The 19,651-nt window shown below is 46.0% G+C and overlaps 1 protein-coding gene across 3 annotated transcripts in view; it reads left to right on the forward strand.

Moving 5' to 3' along the window:
• Positions 1-19,651, forward strand: part of E2F3 (E2F transcription factor 3) — a 73,953-nt gene that overhangs the window by 44,667 nt on the left and 9,635 nt on the right. For 2 of the 3 annotated variants that reach the window (XM_046005995.1, XM_046005996.1), the window contains exons 2-3: positions 16,716-16,827; positions 18,032-18,233. In XM_046005995.1, coding sequence (XP_045861951.1) covers positions 16,716-16,827; positions 18,032-18,233 — 314 coding nt within the window. Of the gene's footprint in view, positions 1-16,715; positions 16,828-18,013; positions 18,234-19,651 lie in introns of all 3 variants that reach the window. The other variant, XM_046005994.1, reaches the window with a different exon arrangement.

A 19,651-nucleotide genomic window follows, 5' to 3' on the forward strand; every position in this document is an offset into this window, starting at 1 on the left:
CAGGCTTTGCCTGGTTCTGTTTTTGCATAGGCAATCCTACCACCAATACTGTTGTGACTTGCTTTTTTTTTTCTTACTAGCAAGGCACTAGATAAAGCCAGAGATGGCTCTCACCATAGACTGCTGAAGTGTTCTCCAACGTGGGTGTATAATACAGAGTGGTTTCCTTAAATATCCTCCTGTTAATGGACGCTGGACATTTAGGGTTGGCTTTTTCTTAACTTCCCCTGTTGACTAGAATACTATTATAAACATCGTGTACATGCCTCCCTGTGCCTGTTTTTGTAGTATTTCTCTAGGATAAATTGACTTCCAGAAATACAATCTTGGGGTCAAAAGGACATGCATGTTTAAAATATTAATAATATTGCCAGATTACCCTCCAGGTGGTGGGTCACACACCCATAGTCTCCCTGACTCCTACTCATCTTATATTTTTTTAATTCTACTAGAAAATATTTCAGAGAATAGCACCATATAATGACATCAACAATGCAGTTGAAGATTCTTGTCCCTCCCCAATGGCTTTTTCTTTTTCCTCTCTCTTTTCTGTGTTTCTTGTTCTTTTCTACCTGTGTATTTTGTGTGTATAATCATACTACGTATGGAGTACCCTACTGCTGTTTCGTAAGGTTTTCAGTGTTTTCCAATTTTATGTAAGGAGACCGCGTCCATTCTGTGGTGGGTTTTGTTTGTTTGCTTGTTTGTTTTTCAGAATTTGTGTGATTTACCCACGTTGATGACTACAGCCTGGTACTAATTCTTGTCCACGCCTCCTTGGCATGAGTGCAGGAGTTTATGGTGCATACTGAGCTGTTGATGGTTTTCACTAAATATGGACAAAACTTGCGTCCAGAGGGTACTTGTACACCCCCCAACCCCCACCCCCACCACCCACTAAGAAGGTGTAACAGTTTTGCATGTTTGCGACACCTGGTATTTTCAGACTTCCGTAGGTTTTGCCAATCTGATGAGTGTGAAAATTTTCTTTCTTTTTATTTTATTATTTTGTTAAGATTTTATTTATTTATATTTATTTGAGATAGAGGGAGAACACAGAGAGAGAGTGAGGGGGAGAAGCACAGCCCCCCACCACCTGAGCAGAGAGCCCGATGTGGGGGCTCAATCCAAGGACCCTGGCATCATGACCTGAGCCGAAACCAGATGCTTAACTGACTGAGCCACTCAGGCACTCAGGATTCTTTCTTTTTAATTGACATTTCTCTGATTATGTATTTTAATATTTTGGCCTTTTAGTACCCTCTTCTGGGTACTGTTCTTGTCTTACATCTGTTTTCTCTTGGGTTATATTCCCTTTCCTTACCAGTTTCTACTAATTCTTTTATCTTTTTTTTGAATTATAATTCTTTGGAGGTTATGTGCATTGCATGTATCTTCTCCTAACCAGTGGCTTGCCTTCATTGTGGTCTTTTGATGACCAGAGTTAATTTTAATGTAGTTTTTCACATATATGATCTGTGCATTTCTTTCTTGAGAAAAATTTGAAGCCAGATATTTCCTTTGTTTCTTCTCATAGCTGTAAAGTTTAGTCCCTTCATTTAGATCTGCAGTGGAATTTTGTCTGTGGTTTGAGGTAGAGATCCAGTTTTATATTTTTTCTTCTCAGATCAGTAGATGTCCTGGCACCGTTTATTAAATAGTCCTTCTTTGGTAGGTACACTTGTGGTGAGCATATCAGGATGTAAAGAGTTGTTGAATCCCTATGTTGTACACCTGAAACTAAGGTTGTGGTGTGTGTCAATTGATATAATTCAATTTAAAAACAAAAAAAGACATTCAGACACCTGGGTTAAGCATCTGCCTTCAGCTCAGGTCATGATCCTGGGGTCCTGGGATCGAGTCCCACATTGAGCTCCCTGCTCAGCAGGAGTCTACTTCCTCCCTCTCACTCCCCTGTGCTCTCCCTCTTTCTCTCTGTTTCTCAAATAAATAAATAAAATCTTTATTTAAAAAAACAAAGACATAAACAAAAATAGTCATCCTTTCCAGCAGTCTGGAATGCATCCAGGTACACGTGGAACTGTTTCTGGGTTTTCCCTCCTATTCTCTTTGTCTGTTTGCCCCTCCCTGTGCCAGTACACATTCCATTATCGACTGTAGTTTTGCAGTACAAGTTCGGATACAATACAAGGTCTCTCTACCTTGTTCTTGTTTCTTCAAAATTGTCTTGGTTATTCTTGGCTCTTCATTCTTACCCCCACTCATTTAGGTATGCTTAAGATTATACCACTTACCTCCCCTTCTAGCCTTGATGCTAGTATTGTCATGTATTTTACTTACACATATGTTATAAATGCCATGATGTAATTTATATTTTTGTTTAGATAGTTGTCATACAGAGATTTAAATATAAGGGGAGAAGTCACACATTCACCATGTAGTTACAATTTTTGAGAGTCTTCATTTCTTTGTATAGATCCATATTTCCAGCTGGCATCGTTTCCTTCTGACTTGAAGGTCTTCCTTTAATATTTCTTTTATTGTGGATCCACTGGTTTTAAAAAAAAAAAATCCTTCAGCTTTTGTATCACTGGAAATGTATCTGTTTGCTTTTGGATTTCCAAAGATGTTTTTGCTGGGTATGGAATTCTAGCTTGACAGTTTCTTTTCTTTCACTTTTAAAAAGATGCTGCTGTACTGCCTTCTGGCTACATTGTTACAAATGAGGATTCTCAGTTTTGGTTTTTTGTAACCTGCTCCTCCACTAGCCCCTACTGGCTTTGGAGATTTGTCTCTTTATTACTGATTATGAGGAATTTGATTGTGATGTGCCTTGTTACAGTTTTCTCTGTGTTTCCTTGTATTTGGGATTCGTTGAGCTCATTGTATCTGTAGATTTAAATCACTGAGACTTCCCCTTAAGTTTTTGAACATATGGAATGTAGTCACATTAACTCGTAAGTTTTTTCTGCCTTTGTCAACTGAGTCTTCCATTTGTGTTGGTTCTAGGTCAGTTTTGATTGATTTTTCTGTTGAATCTGGGTCATATTTTCATGCTTCCTTGGAAGCCAGGTTTGGTTGAATGATAGTCATTATTGTGTGCTGGACATTTTTGCATTTCCTGTAAATATTCTTCAGTTTTGTTCTGAGATCCTTTTAGGTTTTCTATCAAACTATCAAAATAGTTTGATCTTTCAGTTCTTGCTCTGTAGGTTGGGACCAGAGCACTATTTATTCTAGGGCTAATGTTGCCTCACCAATGCAGCAACACCCTTCCTAGTACTCTAGCTGTGCCTCTGTGTTATGAGGCTGCTTTTTGTTTTGGTTTCACTTTTTGGTGTGTTGTCCCATCATCCATCCCTTCCCCCGACAAAGTCTGTCTGCTAGGAACAATTGCAGGAACGGTGTGCCTACAATTTTATAATTCCAGGCCCCATGGGAACTCTGGGCAATCTCTCTTCTTTGGTTCAGGTGTGTTTCCTGGCCTTGGGGAGTTCCCTCACACACATACACTGTATTCTGCTGGATTCTCAAGAGGGACCCTCCGCAGGTTTTCAAGACTGTGCCTCTGACCAGTTCTCCCCTTTCAGGGCTCTGTCCAAATTTGAGCTCCTTTGATCTCCCTGGACTCTGTCCCATCTTCTCAACTCAGGGAGTTTATTGGCCTCCACCTGGGTTCCTCCTTACTGTGTTACAACCCAGAAACTCCCCAATTCTCAGAGTCAGGAATTAAGTTTGCCACTAAATGAAAGTTGAATGCATGGTAAGTAGCAATCTTTGGTCTTCAAGTCAGTTGTACAAGGATTAGATAGTAACACTTTACCTCTTTAAGAGGAACTTCTTAGTTCTTCCATTCATAAATCTTTGAAAATTGTTCTTCCTTCTCGGATTCCATTTATCATGCTTCTGTACCAGGGGGCAGTTTGTGAAGCTGTGTCCACCAGGACCCAGTGCCCCTTCTTTTGGAGCCACAGCGATCATTAAACGTGTGCCCTTCTCTGAGATTTAAGGTGCTCACACTGTCCTGCAAGCTGTTTTAGCAACTACATTCTGAAGTCTGGTTGAGATTCAGAACAGTTAGTCTGATGTTTCTACAATAACTCAATGGGACAAAGTTTGCTGAGAGTTTGTTTTTTGTTTTTTTTTTAAGTCATGAAGCAGTTAACCTTCTCTAAAATTGATATGTCAAACCCATAGTAAGAATTTGTTTATAGCTCATCATTGCGCCTATAAATTATCTCTTTAGCTTTGAAGGTTGCGGGCATAAAACAAAGAGTATGTTCGTGTGTTTAATTATCATTGTTTTCTGCGGATGGGCTGAGGTTCAGCTATTCAAATGGATAGCTCAAACTTGCTTGTATTTTTCGTACTTCCTTGATATATATATATCTCACATATAACACTATATATATATATATACTTTATATACTTTGGTATATATATATATATATATATATATATATATATATATATATATATATATATATATCACATATAACACAAAGTATGACAGAGACAAAATTCCATTACCCAAAAAGATGATTGGCTTTCTTCATAAAATTTCAGTATTTGGTATGAGCAGTATAAATACCCTTTAAGAAAAACATAAATCAACTTGTACAAGGATAATGGTTTATCCCATGAGTCCACAAACTGTGGCCTGTGGGCCAAATCTGGCTCCTGGCTCATTTTGTAAGTAAACTTTATTGGAATAAAAGGAAGCCCATTTATTTATGAACTATGGCTACTTTGAACAGTGAAGGGAACTACAACAGGACTGTGTCCCACAATGTCTTAAATATTTACTACCTGGCCCTGTATAGAAAAAACATCAACTTCTGGTTTTTTTCCATTGGTGTTGAAATGAGGTAAATTCCTAAGACCAAAAACTAGGAAAGGAAAGTGGAGATAAACTGAATAGTACCCCAGTGGGAGACTCAAGTATGCCCTTTCGGGGAGATAGCTGAGCAGCAGAACCTACGTGTTGTAACTGGCCATCACTGAATCTAGTGTGAATCCTTTGTGCCAAGCTCCAACCTGGAAATGAGGCTGTCAGAAGAGAAGAATTCTTAAATTCTGTTTTATGGGCAGTAACTATATCCTTAAGGTTAGCAATAACTTAAAAGAAAAACACATGATGAACTGGGTAATGTGACTGAATTGAAAACTCTCTTCTCAGGTAGTGGCTTAATTGCAGTTTGCCATGTTTGCATTCCTGCAAAAGCGTGTGAGGTGCAGACTTCCCAGGGAAGAATAAAGCTGGAGCATTGTGTGGGGGATTCAGAACCTTTTGCCCTCTCTGTTTCAGAGACCATGATGGTTATGCTAGGAAAGGTCATCACTTGTATTTCTCATTATTAAAAATAGTACTTATTTTCACCTCATTTGCATAACATTTAATCTAATTTATTAATTAGGCCCTTCTCTTAAGCTTCTTATTCGTTTATTCTTTATTTGGTACAGATACAGAATTAATCTGCAAAAGGCTTTCAGAGGTTTTTGCTTTTTTATAATCCATATTTGATTATTGGGGTAGAGACTTAGGTAGGAAGGATGTCTGGCTTCAGCTCCCCTTGCATGCAAAGGAGCCATTGCCTTTATCGTGGGGAGGCCCTAGCTCGGTGCCTTACACACGGTGAGTAGTCGGTATCACCTTCTGGTAAACGAGAATTAAATACACAGACACTTTAAACCGAGATATCTCCTTTCCCTGGAAGCCTGATGCAAATAATAGTAAACAGTTTAAAAAAAAAATCACTGAAAACGAGAGTGGGGTTTTTAGTGGACAAGATCACTCAGCAGATTTCTGGAACACAGAGAAGGATGGAGGAGTGGAAGTCAGTAAAGTAGAACAGATGAGGGGCGCCTGGGTGGCTCAGTCAGTTAAGCCTCTGCCTTTGGCTCAGGCCATGATCACAGAGTCCTGGATTCAAGTCCCGCATCAAAATCCCTGCTTGGAGGGGAGCCTGCTTCTCCCTCTCCCTCTGCCGCTCCCCTGCTTGTGTGCACTCTTTCTCTGTCAAATAAATAAAGTCTTTAAAAAACAAACAGGTGCGCCTGGGTAGCTCAGTTCGTTAAGCGACTGCTTTCAGCTCAGGTCATGATTCCAGAGTCCTGGGATCAAGTCCCACATCAGGGTCCTGGCTCAGTGGGGAGCCTGCTTCTCCTTCTCCCTCTCCCTGTGCAGCTCCCCACAGCCCGTGCTGTCTCTCAAATAAAAATGAAATCATAAAAAAACAAAAACAAAACAGAGGAAGCTAGGGCCAGAGAGAACATTGGTCTTCCTTGGAGAAGCTGAGGTATGACAAAACCAAAGGTAAAAATAGGAGTTGACAGGAAGGACTTTGTGTAGAATCCAGGAGTCTTTTCCTCAGCCAGATAGGTTTTGCGAAATCTTCTGGAAATAAACGGATTAGCTCCATTCTGGCATTTAAGGATATCACCTCAACTGAGTGCACAGCCTGCAGGTGTCTCTTAAACAGGGACGAGACGTTTGAAAAAGGACTGCAACAATTATCGGGTGGGGCCAAGATTTCTTTTTTCTTTAAGCAGGAAAAGAGGACAGTGGAGAAAATAGATTGAACAGGAAACAAAAGCAAACTTTAAAAGAAATAATGAGTGACAAAGGAAAGACTCTCCTATTCATAAAAGAAGAACAAGATGTGGGGGCGCCTGGGTGGCTCAGTGGGGTAAGCCTCTGCCTTCGCCTCAGGTCATGGTCTCAGGGTCCTGGGATCGAGCCCCGGATCGGGCTCTCTGCTCAGCAGGGAGCCTGCTTCCTCCTCTCTCTCTGCCTGCCTCTCTGCCTGCTTGTGATTTCTGTCAAATAAATAAAATATTTTTTAAAAAAAAAGAAGAAGAACAAGATGCTATAAAAATAGATTGATCAGAGAGCAAAAGCAAAACAAATGCTCTTGGATATTAAAAGTCTAGTTGCCCAAACTTAAAAAAAAAAAAAAAGAAATTTAGTGAATGGAAGCTAAATCTGATGTAAGAACAGCTAAGTAGCACAAAAAGGCAAAGAAATGGAAAAACAGAAAATACGAGCTTTAGAGGATCACTCTAAGAAGAATGGGAATTCCAGGGAGATGACAGAAAACGGGAGGAGATGATTTACAACATAAATATTTCTTGTAGCTGAAGGCCACGTGACTAGGTTCTAGGAGCCCAGGAGTCCCTTGCACAGTGAGTGAGAAAAGGTGCACGGCTTAGTCGATGTTAGGAAATGTCACAACGAATGTGAGACAGGCCGGGAGGCTTTCAGAGAGGTTAGAAATCGAATAGCTTCAGCCAGATGAGAATCAGTGGCTGCAGGTTTCTCATCATCAACACTGGGTTTAAAAACCACCAGAACAGTGACTTCCGGGTTCTGAGGGCAATAGGTGCTCCGTGTTAAGACCTTTACTTAGCCGACCCGTGGAGCGTGGACATGAAATTCACACTTCAGATCTGCAAGGACTCGGATTTTCTCTTCCGTACCACCATTTGGGTGTGTTCCCAGAAAACCATCGGTTAACAGCCCTACGCGACTGAAGCAGAAAGGGCGTTTATTGGAGGATATTGAGGATGAGAGCACCAGGCTTGGAGAACAGGCAGGAATGAAGAAAGGATCAGTAGCCAGAGCCACAGCCCAGATGTCGAGCCACAGAACGAGACCAGCAACCCCAGTGATTTCTGCCGGGTGCCAGCAGCCATCACCAGACAGCCTGCTGGTTTACCAGAGCAACCCAGATTCCAGGTCCGGGGCCGGTGTGTCTGTCTTACCACACTGGTAATGGGCCTGGCCCCGCCTGGGAAAGCGAGGAGAGAGTGCGCAGAGCCTTCAGCATCTGCGGTAGAAAGGCCACTATGCCTCCCACCGAGACTGATAAGAGTCAGGAGTTTGCTAACCATAGGAGGGAAGGTTCAGAGGCTGGGCAGTCAAAGTGACAGGTGTCCCCCTCAGGCTTCAACACAGTGCAGGGAGTGGAAGATCACAGCAGGACAGCTTTGCAACAAGCCTGCAGAACAGTCAAGAGTCTCGACAGAGGTCCAAGAGCTTCAGGTGGGAGAGAAAGTGGGGACTTGACTTGAATACCTGAGAGGATGGAGAAAAGGCTACGATGGGTGTACAGAGGTAAGGTCATCTTTGTTTGGGTGATGGTCATTACTGGGTGCTGGACATTTTGGTCCAGAAGTAGCTAGCCAAGCTTATTCATTAGAGATGCTGAGGTGACCGCCTGGAGAAAGGAAAGTTGATTTCCCCGGGGAGGGAGCCACTAGAAGCTGCCTGAACTAGTGGATTTTTTAAAAAATCATGTACATTGATTTTTCTTTTAAATTGTCTTAAATTATTCTTTTTCTCTTTTTAGTAAGCTCCACACCCAGTGTGGGGCTTGAACTCACGACCCTGAGGTCAAAAGTCTTGCGCTGTCCCAACCGAGCCAGCCAGGCTCCCTGTCTCCAGTTACTCTTAAAAACAAAGCAGATGCCTTTAGAAGGGGATGCCGTGGCCAGTGTCTAAGTCAACGGCTTCCGACCCACAAGTCAGGCTTTCTTTTCCTGGAGAAGCCCTCGTACGTTTACGTGGTTAGATTCCCAAACCAGTCCACAAACGTAAGTTACGGTGCAGTTAAGATGCCCTAGATCTGTGGTTTAAAAATGAAAAGAAGAAAAACGGCCAAGTTTGGGGACCATTCTCGTCCGCAGGGTTGGGGGGGTTGGGCGGGGGCGGAGGCGTGGGGAGGAGAGAGACCTCCGCCCCCGCCGGTGGGGCCGGCGTGCAGGGTGGATGCGGCGTTCTTCCTCCGGGTGAAACGCACGCTTGCTGCTTCTGTTTCCACATGCATCGTCGGGGCCTTCTGCCTGCCCGTGTGGCTCGTCAGGTCTCGGGGAGAATTCGGGTTCCGATTCGCTTCCCACCCAATAGCGCAGAGAGACAGACCCTGCTCTCGTGGATTCTGAACGTGCCCCTGGCTGAGGAAGGCCGGAGAGGACGACCTTGAGCTGTTCGTCCTAGGTACCCCCATCTCCAGGAAAAGGAGACACGGAGTGTGGTTCAGTAGCCACACGGCACGGAAGGGACCGACGATGTGGCTCCTTCTTCACCCACGCCCCTCCCTACCCACCAGCACTCCTGAGCCGGGGCCCTCCGCGTCTCTGCGCCTCTGCGCATGCTTGGACCCGGACTCCCACTCCCTTCTGGGCGGACAAGCCCGTTGCCTTCCGGGTCGTGGTTCAAGCTCCACCCCCTCTAGCCGCCCCCTGCAGACCTCCACCCTCTTCTCGTCCATGCTGCCCCCTGCCTGCCTGCTCCCAGCCGCGGGCTCTGCGCTGCCCAAACCACGCAGTTCCCGTTCCTGGTTTGCGTACCGTCCCTTACGGCAGGGGCCACCACATCGCCTTTTACCATCAATTATCTGCCGATGCAGGGCTTGGTACACAGCAGGCACTTAATAAACATTGAGTTCCAGGGTGCCTGGGCGGCTCAGTGGGTTAAAGCCTCTGCCTTCAGCTCAGGTCATGATCCCAGGATCCTGGGATGGAGCCCTGCATCGGGCTCTCTGCTTAGTGGGGAGCCTGCTTCCTCCTCTCTCTCTCTCTCTGCCTGCCTCTCTGCCTACCTGTGATCTCTGTCTGTCAAATAAAGTTTATAAAATAAAAATATTGAGTTCCTATGTAATCTGAACTGGAAGCTTTGTAGTCCTTTCTTAAAATCCTCCTGCCGTAACCTACTGACCTAATGGCCAGAATCCAAGGAAGATTCAGCTGTGGTCTGGTCTGGAGCTGGAGAGTCTGTCCTTTGGGTTAGCTCACTAATGAACGTAACCTGGCCCTCATTCTTTTTATCTAATTTCCATCTTCGGTTTCTCATCTTCTTCTGTTCAAAATGCCCTGTCTCATCTTTGGCCATGAGACGGACTGTATGGTAGATCCCGTTCTTTCCTTTACCTGGATCTCTTATGAACTGGGGTAAAGGGAGTTTATTTTAGGGCTCAGTTTGTGAACTACAGCAGGCTATGCCTTTTTCTCAATTTAATTTTTTTCCCGTGGTTCAGTCGAATGGTAGATAAGAACACCAATTCCCTCCCCATCGTGAGCCTAGGATGCCTTTCTTAAGGTTTTTTTTTTTTTTTAATATTTTATTTATTTGACAGAGAGAAATCACAACTAGGCAGAGAGGCAGGCAGAGAGAGAGGAGGAAGCAGGCTCCCCGCAGAGCAAAGAGCCCAACGTGGGGCTCGATCCCAGGACCCTGGGATCATGACCTGAGCCGAAGGCAGAGGCTTTAACCCACTGAGCCACCCAGGCGCCCCTAGGATGCCTTTCTGATAGTGTATCCATCCCATTTCTGCTGAGAACTCCTACCCATACCTACTGAATGATACATAAGATTTTCAACAGCCTAAAGAACAAACCAGCTTTCTTTTGTCTAACCTCAAATGGCAAATGGAAGTGATTTTTGTCTCAAGACAAGTAACCCACACACACTTTTAAATGATGTAGAAAGAAGAAAACAGAAAACAAAACCACTGTAATCCTACCACCCCAAGATTAATACTCTTAAATTATCTGGTATATATCCTTAGATAGCCCACAAAAATTTTACTACTCACACCTGCTTTTCTTTTAAACTTATATATAGATGTACGTCATTATTAATTGCATAACATTCCGTTATGTAAATGTACAATAACTTAGTGAATTTTTCTCCTGAAATTGGGTGTTCATGTTGGACATATGTGGCAAAACATGAAAATATTCAAGGAACTGGCTGTGCAGTTTTTAATAGACAAACCCTAGAACCAACATAAATGTTCTCCGAATATACTCCAAAGAGCTAAGTTGCTAGTTTAGAAGGTATGACTTTAATATGTACACATTGCTTTGTAAAATACAATCAAATATTATAGAGCTATAAACATGAAATCATTACCCTGTATTTAATTTTATTTCTCAGAGATAACCTCCGTTAACATATGATGTGGCTCTTTCCAGACTTTCTTTCTCTCTGGATACTTGGAAATTTTTAGAGGAAAGTGTATGTCTTATAGCTTTTCTTACCCTAATAAAATCCCATTTTATGTATCCTTCTGCAACTTTAATTTTTCCGCTTTGCAGTTCTTGAAAACCTTTCCCAATAGGGAGAGCTTAATCTCCAGCATATGTATTATGTGCACACACACACGCATGTCTGCATAGACACATGCGTTACAACACACATGCCGGCCCCACGGGTGCGTAATGTCAGAGCTTTCTGATTTACCTGCCAAGTGACTGTGGCAATTTATGGCTTGGTTCATTCAAAATAGATGTGTAAATTCGACTGAGTGCATGCCAAGTGCAAGGCTACTTAAGACCTGAGCTCATGGTCCAGTGAGGAAACTGGGAGCATATACGTGAGTTATGATGGCAAAATGAGGCCGTGGCGCCCTGAAAATTGCTATGGCAACAGAGGAGGGACCTTTCCATCAGTCCAGGGAAGGCATGGGCTCAAATCCTGGTGACGTTAGGTACATCCTTACCTTCTCTTCCTTGGTGCAAGGTGGATATGGTAATAACTACTCCAAAATGCCGTCATGAATGCTTACTGGGAAAATGTAGTCTTTTCTAGAAGCGTGTTGGATGTCCATTAGTAAGTGTTTGGTTAGATAAATCATGGTGTACTAATCAATCCAGTATTCTGTAGCTATGAAGAATAAAGTCATTCTGTGTACCGATAGGTCAGACTTGAAGATGTGTGAATAGAGTAATGTGTGGTTTACCATCATTTGTGTACAATTTCTTTATAGGGTGCATGGTATAGACCTGTATACATACTTGTAATTCCGTAGTCTGTCTAAAAGATTATCAAGGGGGGGGGGGGCGCCTGGGTGACTCAGTTGGTTGAGCGTCTGCCTCTTGATTTCAGTTCAGGTCATGACCTCAGGGTCATGGGATCGAGCCCCGCGTCAGGCTCCCTGCCCAGTCGGGAGTCTGATTCTTCTCCCTCTGTGCCTTCCCCACCTGTGTGTTCACTCTCTCTCTTTCAAATAAATAAAATCTTTAAAAAAAAAAAGGATATCAAAGGAACTGAACAGTCTTGCCTTTGAGGAAGGGAACAGGACCAGGAGCAGGGAGAAAAATGTGCTTTTCTCATAAGCGCATTTGCGCTCTTTGAATTTCCTCGTGTGTTTATTGTGTAAAGGGAAGTTCTTAAAAATTATGAATCAAGTAAAAGTCTACGTTTACCATAGAGTAAGATGGCATCAGTTTAGTGAAACTTTTCAAATATTCTTACGTGGCAGGTTTTCACAGTCATTTCGTAAAGCTGTTGTAGGCGTCAACCTTGGAGTATGCGTATTTACTGACCGTGGGATCTCAGAAGAGTTACTCAAACGCTCCAAACCTCCATCTTCTCCTGTAGGATAGGAAATAATAATAGCAACTACCTTCTGGGGATGTCGTGAAAATGAGATCCCGTGATGAGATGGAAAGCAGTGAACGGTGTGTGACAATGTGTCCGTCCACAGACGCTCCTCGTGTTCTAGCTAATGCTGGCAGACTGGCTCCTTCAGGACACAGGGTTGCAAATGGCGGTGATCTAACTCAGTCTTCTTCTACCAAGAAAGGGAATGTGTTGGTTCGCACCAGTGGAAGTCTTGGGTAGACCTGCTTCTGGGCGTGGCTCTATCTAGCACCTCCCTCGAAGGTACTGGGACTAAGTCTCTCCCCATCTCTTTGCTTCCCTGTTGGTTCATTACCCAGGTGGCTCCAGGCTTATGTCCTACGAACTCCCAGTGATGAGAACCCACCGTTTCTAACCAAAGTCCCTGCACTGGCTAATTCTCCTGCCTTGGTCGTAGGCCCATTAGCCAAGGGACTGGAATGCAGTGATTGGTGGGCCCAGATTGCAGTCCTCTCCTTTGAGCCCCTGATGGGAGGGGTCAGGATGAGGTGTTGAACAACATCGGGGTTTTTGCTTGTCAGGCTGAGAGACAAAGAAACCACCTGAACCAAGGACTGTGGAGAAGTTTCTTTCCCAAAGGGAAAAATAGGGGCCAGGCAGGCAGAAATGGGATATTCCCCCTCACAGCCCACCGCTTGGCTGCCTGACAGTTATTTCTATTACTTATATATATACATTTTCAGAAATTTAACAGTACAACTGTTCATTACAGAAGCACATCATCCCGTTTGGGCTGAGGTTCTTAAATTAGCACATGGTTCCTTTATAATAAAAGCCTCGGGAAGATGCCAGTGGGGGTGACCCGTGGCACAGTCCTCCTGTCCGGCCTTTACTCTCAGTGAGGACCCGATGGCTTGGCCTTCTGCTGAGCACCAGGCAGATGTGTTGCTTTACCGGTGGGGCCCTGGGATATGAAGGTCTCTTTGTAAGCAGAGTAACCCCCAGTTCAGGGAGATGGTCACCCTAAGCAAACAAAAATGGAGCTGACTGAGAGAGATTTCCATCTGCCCTGGTGTGAGCAGAGACCACCTGTACTGTTTAAAACCTCCCATCCAGTTTTTTCGGGCTTTTTAACCAGGTTTTTTAACCAGGTTTTCGGGTTTTTTAACCAGTGCTTGCCTTTGTTAAGGTAAGCGTTGACGTCACGCTGCTCCGTCACAGACTAGAGTGTTTGGCCCTTTCCCAAGAGAGAGCCCAGTTACTGTGCCCGTCCGTCCCCAGGTCTGGGAGCTACAGGTAGTCAGTACTGTGTGTTCCTCTCAAATCCATTCAGCCCCTGCCACTGCACCCTGGACGAAGGCTCACGGGATAGGCTACCAGAAGCGTCCAGTGGGAGAAGGGAGATGACACAGCGATCACCTCCTGAAGCACGCCCTGTCTCCTGCACAGCAGTAAATTCCAGGCGCTGGGAGACTTGGCGGGACGATGACTGTTGGTGCAGCCCGTAGGACCGCCTCGATTTCTACCCTCCAGGAGGATTTGCTGGCGCTGACCTCCCTCCACTGCTCCTTTCTTGCTGTAGGCGTAGGGGCTTGGTGATTGATTCCCTTAGAGGCTGAGCTATCTTAGACCTTTGCTTTCTGGACTTCAGGATTCTCTGGCAGTAGAATTGCCTTTAAGATTTTGTAGATTTTCTACCTAGTATTTAGATCGGATCAACGATCCAGAGGCGCACAACTTGCCTGGTCCTGGTCCTTGAAGTTGGACCTCTGTTTCTTAGCAACTGATCTCTGGGAATTTCCCCAGCCTACAGTTTAGGGCTTCCATAGGACTTTGCCTCAAAGCAATTTGGAACAATAGCCTAGATGGGGAGACAAAAGTAATGTGCCCCAGGCGGCTAGCCTGTGGGTGGTTCTTTCTTGCCAGTGTTCGGGGAGATTATATAGACTTTGAGACTTCGGGGCCCAAGAGTTCTAGGTCCCAAGCTCTTTTCCCATTTGGCTTCCTTCCGGGGCCCTTCGCATGGAGGGAATACAGCTCTGTATCTCCCGGATTGCTTTCTATGGAGAGAAAAGGCCTCCATAGCAAAGCTGTTCCCCTCTCGACTTTCAGGCAAGCTTCAAATGAGGTCTCTCGTAGGTAATTTCCTGAAGGCCCCAGAAGTGACCCACCCGCTCTGCCACTCCGGAATGAGGCTTGCCAGCTCCCCATTGCACCGGGGCTCAGCTCGACTCAGCCCGTCCCACAGGCTGTCGCTTGCAACACCACACTTTCATTTCCCTAACTCGAAGAGCTTTAAGCAAAAAGGAGATGTTATGGGCTAATGCTACGGAGAAATCTGAGGCAAAGACCAATCGTGGCCCCTAGCATATGACCTTGATTCAGACTTTTGAAGGACAGCCTCAGACCCTCTCTCTCCATTTCTCCACTGCACTCGCCCCGTGGGCCCTCCATTCTCCATAGCTTCTGGCTGATGTCAACCTTCCGGGGAAGGCACAACACCTTGCCAGGAGTTCCAGAAGCATCCCTGGGGTTGGCCTTTGTTCACCCCGCTTTGGTCATATGCAGCTCACCGCGGCTATTATTGGGGGGGGGGTAAGAATACAAAGATCAGCCAGGCCGGGGTTACCTCGGGGCACAACGCACTTGGGCTAGCACCAGGGAGGACCGCTCCCCAAAACAATCAGGGAGCTTTTGCCTCATGAGGAGGGCATGTTCTCCGGGCCAACCATAACAACAGGCTCACACAAGGATTTGACTGAATATTTGGGAGGGGAAAATGATGTTAAGAAATCTGCCAGATGTCATTCCTAAGCCGTTAGGGTGAAGTTCAGCCCAGCATTGCCCAACAGAAAAAAGGCAAGCCACAGGGTAAAAATTATATACATAGATAGACAGAATAATAATTTTCATACGATCTGATTTAATCATAGTTCATAAAGCCAAAATGTAACATGTAATCTGTGTAAAAACGACTGGTGAGATCCTTTACCCTTTCCTGGGCTAAGTTTTCGACCTCCAGCGTTGAGCTGGAGCTCGTCGAGCGCATGCTGCTCCGGTGAGGCCATACGTGGCTGGGGACTGGGGGAGCGAACACAGCAAGATTCGCGGGTAACTTTCTGTAGAGAGGCTGCATCTCTGTCCTCAGCTGATAAGTTATCCCTCCGTTTCCGTGTCATGAGGGGTTATGTTGAAATTGTGCGTCCCCTCACAAGAAGAACGTGGCCATGCCGGGTGTCTAGTCGGTGCTCCTTCTGTCCAAAACCCATCCCACCGTACACAACAGTCACTTAATTATCTGTCTCCTCTCTTGGACTCTACAGGCTGGGGAGGCAGACGCTCTAACCCATCTTGCTTTACCTCTGTTCCCTAAGCCCAGTGCCCAGTCCACAGATACTACAGAGTTTTTTTTTTTTTTTTTAAGTAAAATTAAATTAGATGAAAAACTTGGATGAAGGGGTGCCTGGGTGGCTCAGTCAATTAAGCATCCGACTCTTGATTTCAGCTCAGGTCATGATCTCAGGGTCTGAGATCAAGCCCCATGGGGGGCTCCATGCCAGGCATGGAGGCTGTTTAAGATTCTTTCCCTCTGCCCTTCCCTTCCCTAAAATAAAAGAAAAAACTGAATGAAGAATCCTCATTTGCCTGGTTTGATGACAAAAATGGAGATAGGAATACTAGTGGAAGCCCAAGATTGAGCATTTGCATTTTTGTTATTCTGATGAATGACCGTTTGCAGTCTGTGACTAGCTGTGTTACTGTTTAATCATTCTTTCGTTAAACATAAATATATGTATAGAGAGAGAGTGATTGAATACCTACAGAAACCCAGGCTCCTTGCCAAACCCTAGGTATACAAAGATAAATGGGAAACAGTCTCTGCCTTAAAGGAAATGAGAAACAGATAAGTAAAATAACCCTTCTATCCAATGAGTGTTATAATACACAGAAACACAGAGTGTTTGGGGGAAGCATAAGGAAAGAGGTCCGAGCTAGATCAGAGATGAATGAAGGTCGGCGGCAGAGTGTCGCAAGGGAAAAGCAAATTTACGTTCCAGGGTGCCTGCTGTGGTCTGACTGTCTCACCCCACGCCTGGCACATAGTGTGGAATCAGTGAGGGGGTAAGCAGAGTGGCCCGTGACCTAACCCTAAAGGACCAGTGGACGGGTCCATCTGAGCCTAGACGGGTAATCCCTTGCAGGTGGAGAGCATTTCGACGCCGGCGCAGACCTGGAGCCAGCAGCTGGCCGGAGGGCATGACAGGGTCCTGGGTGAGGCAGAGCAGAGGGGCCAGCACCCCGTTTGGCTGGGCTGGGTCCCAGACGGCCCCACTGCTTGTGATCGCCCCCGTGACCGGTGATGAACGATTGCACTTTCCTGTTGCAGGCAAAGCGAAGGCTGGAGCTGGGAGAAAGCGGTCATCAGTACCTCGCAGATGGCTTAAAAACCCCCAAGGGCAAAGGAAGAGCCGCCCTGCGAAGTCCAGATAGTCCAAAAAGTAAGGATCCCTTTGGTCTCAGATTCTCCTCCGTGTGGGTTTCCCACCTTTCAAAGCTGCTGGCTGAGGGGTGCCAAGGTGGGGATAATTGTGGCACGTTGTGTCCTTTTCTACTTCTCTCTCTGTTCCCGACCAGAAAATAACAGAGCATCTGCACAGACACCCCACAGACGCTGTAGGGTCCCTTCAGTCCCTGAATACTGACTCGGGAGGAGGCCTTATTAAATGCGTGCGGTGTCATTTTTCAGCTCGGAATACAAGCTCCCTGGCCCCCTTCTATAATCAAATTTAATTTTAACTTCCCTTCACGGACATCACTTTGGAGACCAGGCTCCCTGGGCATAAAACTGTGCCAGGGTCAGTCAGGTCTGCGCCCGCCTCGTCCTCGGGCTCTGCACAAGACGCTGTCAGAATGGACCAGAACCCAACCATGGCAGCTGGTTTTCCTTGCCACTGACTGTTTCTTTGACGAGAGAGAGAGAAGTAGGTGGGAAACAACGAAATCATCCTTTATGTCTCTGGCGTTTAACGGAGATGCTAAATTAGACTTTGTTCTCCCCTTTCCTGGAGTTTACGAATCAGGCCGTCCCCAAACCTGTGCCATGAACACCCGCCCAACAGAATAAATATGATATTGAATGAGGATGTAACATGCAGGAAGGATGGGGCGAGTCGATGGCAAGACCGGTTGGGTATCCTTCATTGACATGAATGCTGGTGCCCAGGTCCCAGATACACACAGACCATGGACCCTCAGAGCCGGTTGCGGGGGGTCGGGCTGAGCCCCCCAACCACCCCCATCATGAAAACGAAATGCAGGAGAGATTCGCAGCCCCGGCCCCCGTGGGCTGGGCTCTGCGTGTGCTGGTGCTTGGAGACCATAGCACGTTTTCATTCATTCTGCAGATAATGTTGAGACCTGCTGTGTGCGGGACACCTCCCTAGACCCAGGGAGGAGGGTGAGGCCAAGTCGGAGCTCCTGGGAATTCGTACTGTCCCTTCCTTTTCTAATAAAGCCATTTCGTAGCTTTCTGTAACTTACCGAGAACACTGGCAGTGACTTTGCTTTGATGCTAATACTTGGGCTGCAGCGGGAAAGAGGACTCGCCTACCTGCAGAGAAACCCTTCATTTCTTTACCTTTCCCCCTATCCCCCCCACCCGCTCGGCTTTTGTTTTTCTTTAAGCTCCAAAATCTCCCTCAGAAAAAACACGGTATGATACATCCCTTGGTCTGCTCACCAAGAAGTTCATTCAGCTGCTGAGCCAGTCCCCCGACGGGGTCTTGGATTTGAACAAGGCGGCGGAGGTGCTGAAGGTGCAAAAGAGGAGAATCTACGACATCACCAACGTGCTAGAAGGCATCCACCTCATCAAGAAGAAGTCGAAGAACAACGTGCAGTGGATGTGAGTATGAGCCCCGGCGCCACGTTCACCCCCGCGCTGCTTCCGCAGGCTCTTCCCTGCTGCCCCTGAGCCCCCAGCCGAGGACCAAGGGCTCTTTGCCCTCTAGATGCAGTCGGAGACGTTGGGTTGGCCTCCGGCAAGGGGGTCCCTGCCCACTCTATGAGGGTGCAGTTCCTCTGCACCCGGGAGGCGCGTGAGCTCACGTGTGTCATCTGAAGGACGCTGGCCCATGTCTCCGGCTCGTCTCTAACAGGGGTTTGGAAATAAACCACGGCTCTATATGAACACAGCCGTGTAGCTGTCCCATGGCCACGTATCTTCATCCGTGGCTCTAAGGGTGGGTCAGCTCGCTTTCTGCGTAAACGGAGGCAAGACTTAGAGGCCTCAGTTCCTCCTGGAAAGCAGGGATGATAACGCATGTCCCCTATCCACCGACACGTGTGACTCAGTGTATGGTTAATCTCGTTTGTGAATTGCGGACGGAGCACTCGTGGGGCCGGTATTTTAGGAGGAATGATGAAAGCATTGTGGGAAGGAACAAATCTGTTATAGTCTGGCTTTGAGAAAAGACTCCCTCAAACATGATTTGAGTGCAGGGAACTTTTTGTACTTTTAGGGAGTTTTGTGACAATTCAGTGACCCATTTTGGCCTGTGGTTTAGAGAAACCTGTTGGGTAGTGGTCTTTGTTCACGTGTACAGCGCACACATCTGTTCCCTTAACCTCCTTTTCCGTGGTTGCTAGAAGACCCGCAGGAGCTACCTAGGTCTTTTGTGCTTCCCGAATGATATTCTGTTGACTTTGAACCACTCCTCTTTTCTTTCACATTTTTCTATCTCTCAATATCTCTTTATCCTTTTTTCCACCCTTTGTTTCTCTTTCCTCCCGGGAGGCATGTGGCAGGCAGGGGTTCCTCCTTTGCCCTTTGAATTTGAGCCTTCTGAAAAAACAGGCCTCCTGGAGGAAAGAAACCTGGAAATTACAGTGTTGGGGGTTTACTGGGTTTTTTTGCCCTCCACTTAATTTCTGTGGTGTGAAAGGTGAAGGACTGTGTGGACAAAAAGTAAATACAAAAGTATAAATGTTCTGATATTAACACTTGGCTAACAAGTGTGTCCCCCTGTGTCAAGGGGGAACATCTTCCTCAAAAGGACCATTTCTCGGGGGGCGCCTGGGTGGCTCAGTGGGTTAAAGCCTCTGTCTTCGGCTCAGGTTATGATCTCAGGGTCCTGGGATCGAGCCCCGCATCGGGCTCTCTGCTCCCAGGGAGCCTGCTTCCTCCTCTCTCTCTCTGTGCCTGCTTCTCTGCCTGCTTGTGATCTCTGTCTGTCAAATAAATAAATAAAATCTTTTAAAAAAAAAAAAAAGGACCATTTCTCACTGCCCCTCCCCCGCATGCTCCCCCTGACTTGGCCCCCA

The sequence above is a fragment of the Meles meles genome, chromosome 5, assembly GCF_922984935.1.
Source record: "Meles meles chromosome 5, mMelMel3.1 paternal haplotype, whole genome shotgun sequence".
Lineage (NCBI taxonomy): Eukaryota > Metazoa > Chordata > Mammalia > Carnivora > Mustelidae > Meles > Meles meles.